The sequence below is a fragment of the Perkinsus marinus genome (assembly GCF_000006405.1).
Source record: "Perkinsus marinus ATCC 50983 genomic scaffold scf_1104296971186, whole genome shotgun sequence".
NCBI lineage: Eukaryota > Perkinsozoa > Perkinsida > Perkinsidae > Perkinsus > Perkinsus marinus.
Genome location: NW_003202174.1, coordinates 55235 through 58648, shown reverse-complemented (window position 1 = coordinate 58648; position 3414 = coordinate 55235). Strand labels below are relative to the sequence as shown.

Genomic DNA, 3414 nt, shown 5'->3' with positions numbered 1-3414 from the left:
TTGATGACGCAGAGTCGAGAAAATATATCCAATAAAGACTGAGCGTAAGGATTAGATTCACCAAACGAGTTGATCAAGCAGAATGAAGCCGAATATCAGGCGGCAACTTGGAATTGTTGTCACCGACAGCCAACTTTAGTTTCTCTGCTACAAGTAAAGAATAATCGACGAGATTTAAGTAATCCTCATAATCGACAGTCGTAAAAGAAAGGTCGGGATAAGAATCGAGACTAAACTTGTTACGATTTAAAAGCCATTGAATAGCTTGGCTAATCGAAGGAGTGGAACACTGTCGCACGCGAAATCGTAACTCAATACGACGGGCATAAGGATGCCGGAGATTATAAGTAAAGAGCGAAATGAAGCACGGGAAGAAGAGACAGAAAACTTCACCCTGGCATGAGCCTTGATCACATGACGCAACCTCAGATAGAAGGTATGCTCGATGTCGATCAAGGGCATGTCTGCTTCACGATCTTTGAACGAGGTAGCAAATTGTACAGTACCGAAATCTAAACCACCAAGTTTGTCTAATACACGGAAGTAACGCTTACTCGGTAGTGAGTGGCGAAAGAGCCAGATACGATCCGTAGGAACTGTTAGCCCGAGATCGTAAATGGTCTCTCCTGCACGAACAGCATCACCGACCGCGCAAGAAGAAGTATTATACAATGAAAACGGACGGAGCTTGATCTTCATACCATACATCGCCATATACAAAGACCCATGTTGAAGAGAAAAATAACCACAATGTTGCAGAGCATCACAGATCACCCTTGAATCGCAGTTAAAAACCCCGGAGATCACCGAATTCTCGTTAGGATTAGGTAGGATCGTCAAACCGGCCGATCCTAGATAATCACAAAACGAGGCCTTCGGGAAGGTATCCTCCACAAATAAATCGCAAGAGGCAAACGCCGAGCCGATGAGGTGAGCCCGTAGGTGTCTGAACCAGTTACGCGGCGTAACTTATGCCTAACGTCAAAGGTCCAGCGAAGGCCTTCGCTTCTGTAGAGATTGAGATCGATTAGTTGGGCGCGCGCAAGGGTCCACCAGCATTATCATTTGTGGAAGATCTATTCAGACTCTGGTGGACTATGTCACGTCCTCTATATTTTCTGCTATTTCGTAACGGACCGTAGGAGCACCAGGTGCATTCCTTGTATGTAAAAATCTTCATAGAGTGGCATTGAGTGTTTTGTTCAACTTCCATTGTCCCACGTTTCGATCTTCAACTTTTATTGATGGGAGCAGGATTTGATCTAATATATTTATGTCACCATATGTTTAGAAGGAGATTATGCATATGATAATATAGATTAACATTACGATCGCTGATCGCGTTAAGATCGTTATTATGAGTCAAATAGGAATTGCCCAAGATCAGCAATGAAACCGCTGTAACGGTTCGGTTATCCTCAGGACGCGGTTTTGGTATAATTGTCATTACACTGGATGTCTCTCCGCGCCTCTCGTTTACTTCGTGCTGGCCTCCTGCCGAGCGCCAACACCCCAGCAGGCATCACCAACCGACTTCTACTAACAATGGGCTCTCCTAGGGAGAACATTTTCTATCTTAAACCGGTAGGGATAGAGCGTTGCCTTACCCTCTCCCCACTTTGGAGTATTGTCAGATCGACAGCGTGACAGTACCGGGTACTGAGGGGACTTTCACTATCACCAATAATCACTCTCTAGTGATATCTCAGTTATCTCCTGGTGAGCATCCTAATGAGTCGTAACAACGTTGTATCATCATTTTCAGGAGTAATTACTGTTCGTGATGGTACTGATCTCAAAGATTTCTTCATTTCCGACGGTTTCGTATTCTTCAATCAACCCTCGGACGGCACTGGTTGTTGTCGTGCCGAAATCTCCGGTGTGGAATTGGTAGTATACTAATCTCAATGAAGCCTAGATGGACTTGTCCAGGTGCCTAAGGAAGCATTAGATAAGGATAGAGCCGCTCAGTTGTTGTCGGAGGTTCAGTCAGCCGCTAAGGAGACTGAATGGGACAAGGTCAAGGCCCAGCTTGGTAATAGTGACGGCTCATTAATAAGGTCGCAAGTATTAAATGGTCAGGTACGAATCTGCTGAACCAGGTTATTAAGCATGCTGACTAGATGCGACGGTTGATACCAGCACTACTAGCATCGTTTTTCTTGAGACATTTGACGGTTTTCTGTTCCTACTTGTCGGTCTTAACGGTGGGAGAACGGCCTCAAGTAGACGGAGAGGAGTAGATGGTGATGATTGTGTTGTTGATCTCCTTTGTACGAATATCGTTCTGTGCTGCGTTGTCACTGGGGTGGTAGATAGCTGCTGCCACTGTAGTTGAGATCATCAGCTTGTTCTTGCATCGTGTATTTCAGGCTTTCGAAGTTTACAGTCCCATCATCTGGAATTATGAAGATTCGAGATCCTCTCACACATACATTGTTGATGTGTAGTTGGTGAGGCCTACAGGATCCCTAGGGCGGCAAGGTCGAATACGATGTTCGAACCTTTATTCTCATGGCGGCGGTTTTTGTTATTGACAGTTTCGGATATAGAGAGTGCCTTGAGTTGAACGTACTTTAATTTATCGCGGTAAGCTTGGAAGAGTGTAGTTGGGGAGATCTCGTTGCTATCGCCCATCGCTTCATCGGTCTAAGACTGGTAGTCCCTGTAGGTGAGTAGTAATGTCGTCTGCCATGCTGCAGTATAAGCATGTTATATCTGATGTTTCCACTGGGACATTGTGATGAACCACAGAAATGAAGCATTGTGGATTTCTGGGACTAGGCTCACCACGTGAGTGCGATGGGGTCTTTTTGTAGACGTCTTGTGTAGATTCATCATGATTCCTATTAAGACCTACTGAATAAGCCTGCTATGCAGTAGTTGTTATTGTTGGCTATCCTGTCTACTAGTTCATGGCCAACCACGGTCAATTCCCTCCTGTCCACGGTGGGGGCTCGTCCTCGGCGGCCTACCCTCCACCTCCGCCTGCTGGGGTATCCTATCCTCATCCCGATGAGTAAGTTGTTGCCATCTTGATTAGCATCGTCATCATCATAGCTCCCTCAGGGTCTACCCTCCCTATGTGTGGGCCCCTGCCTTCCCAGGGGGATTCGCGTTACCGCCAGGACCAAACTATGACGACAATCCTGCTTGGGTGTATGGAACACTTTCTACAGATGTAAGACAATAGATGGCGATCAGGCGATTCCGGCAAGCCATGTCTCACCCGATGGCAACACCGGTCGTCCCTGAAGCGGCTCGGAAGAGGACCAATGAGGTGTTGGCCCGACTGAGTGAAGAGCGCAAGCAACTCATGGTAAGTGTATATGAGATGTGCTAAGGCGATTTCATTGCCCAGTCGCGCTTCCCGCCCTTGACCCCGTCCAGTGTGGGTGGTCAGCAATACCAAGG

General features: G+C 46.7%; 2 protein-coding genes across 2 annotated transcripts in view; one reads left to right on the top strand and one right to left on the bottom strand.

The window, feature by feature from the left end:
- The window catches only part of Pmar_PMAR006543 (hypothetical protein), a gene marked incomplete at both ends in the record, with an annotated part of 3694 nt that extends 2980 nt beyond the window's left edge, over positions 1-714 (bottom strand). Inside the window, 2 exons of the mRNA XM_002767108.1 lie at positions 394-512; positions 555-714. Of these exons, the coding sequence (XP_002767154.1) occupies positions 394-512; positions 555-714 (279 nt within the window). The remainder of the gene's footprint in view (positions 1-393; positions 513-554) is intronic.
- Positions 715-1420: 706 nt separating this feature from the next.
- Pmar_PMAR006542 (conserved hypothetical protein) lies at positions 1421-2279 on the top strand. Its single transcript, XM_002767107.1, has 5 exons — positions 1421-1584; positions 1635-1719; positions 1766-1890; positions 1933-2035; positions 2083-2279. The coding sequence occupies exons 1-5, from the start codon at positions 1456-1458 to the stop codon at positions 2121-2123; spliced, it is 483 nt and encodes a 160-aa protein (XP_002767153.1). The 5' UTR covers positions 1421-1455; the 3' UTR covers positions 2124-2279.
- Positions 2280-3414: the final 1135 nt, after the last annotated feature.

Bases quoted from the DNA above. Each gene is read 5' to 3' on its own strand.
- Pmar_PMAR006542 (XM_002767107.1), top strand. From the start codon at position 1,456: ATGTCTCTCCGCGCCTCTCGTTTACTTCGTGCTGGCCTCCTGCCGAGC. The intron at 1,585-1,634 runs GTAGGGATAGAG...GAGTATTGTCAG, and splicing joins ACATTTTCTATCTTAAACCG to ATCGACAGCGTGACAGTACC. The intron at 1,891-1,932 runs GTAGTATACTAA...GGACTTGTCCAG, and splicing joins AAATCTCCGGTGTGGAATTG to GTGCCTAAGGAAGCATTAGA.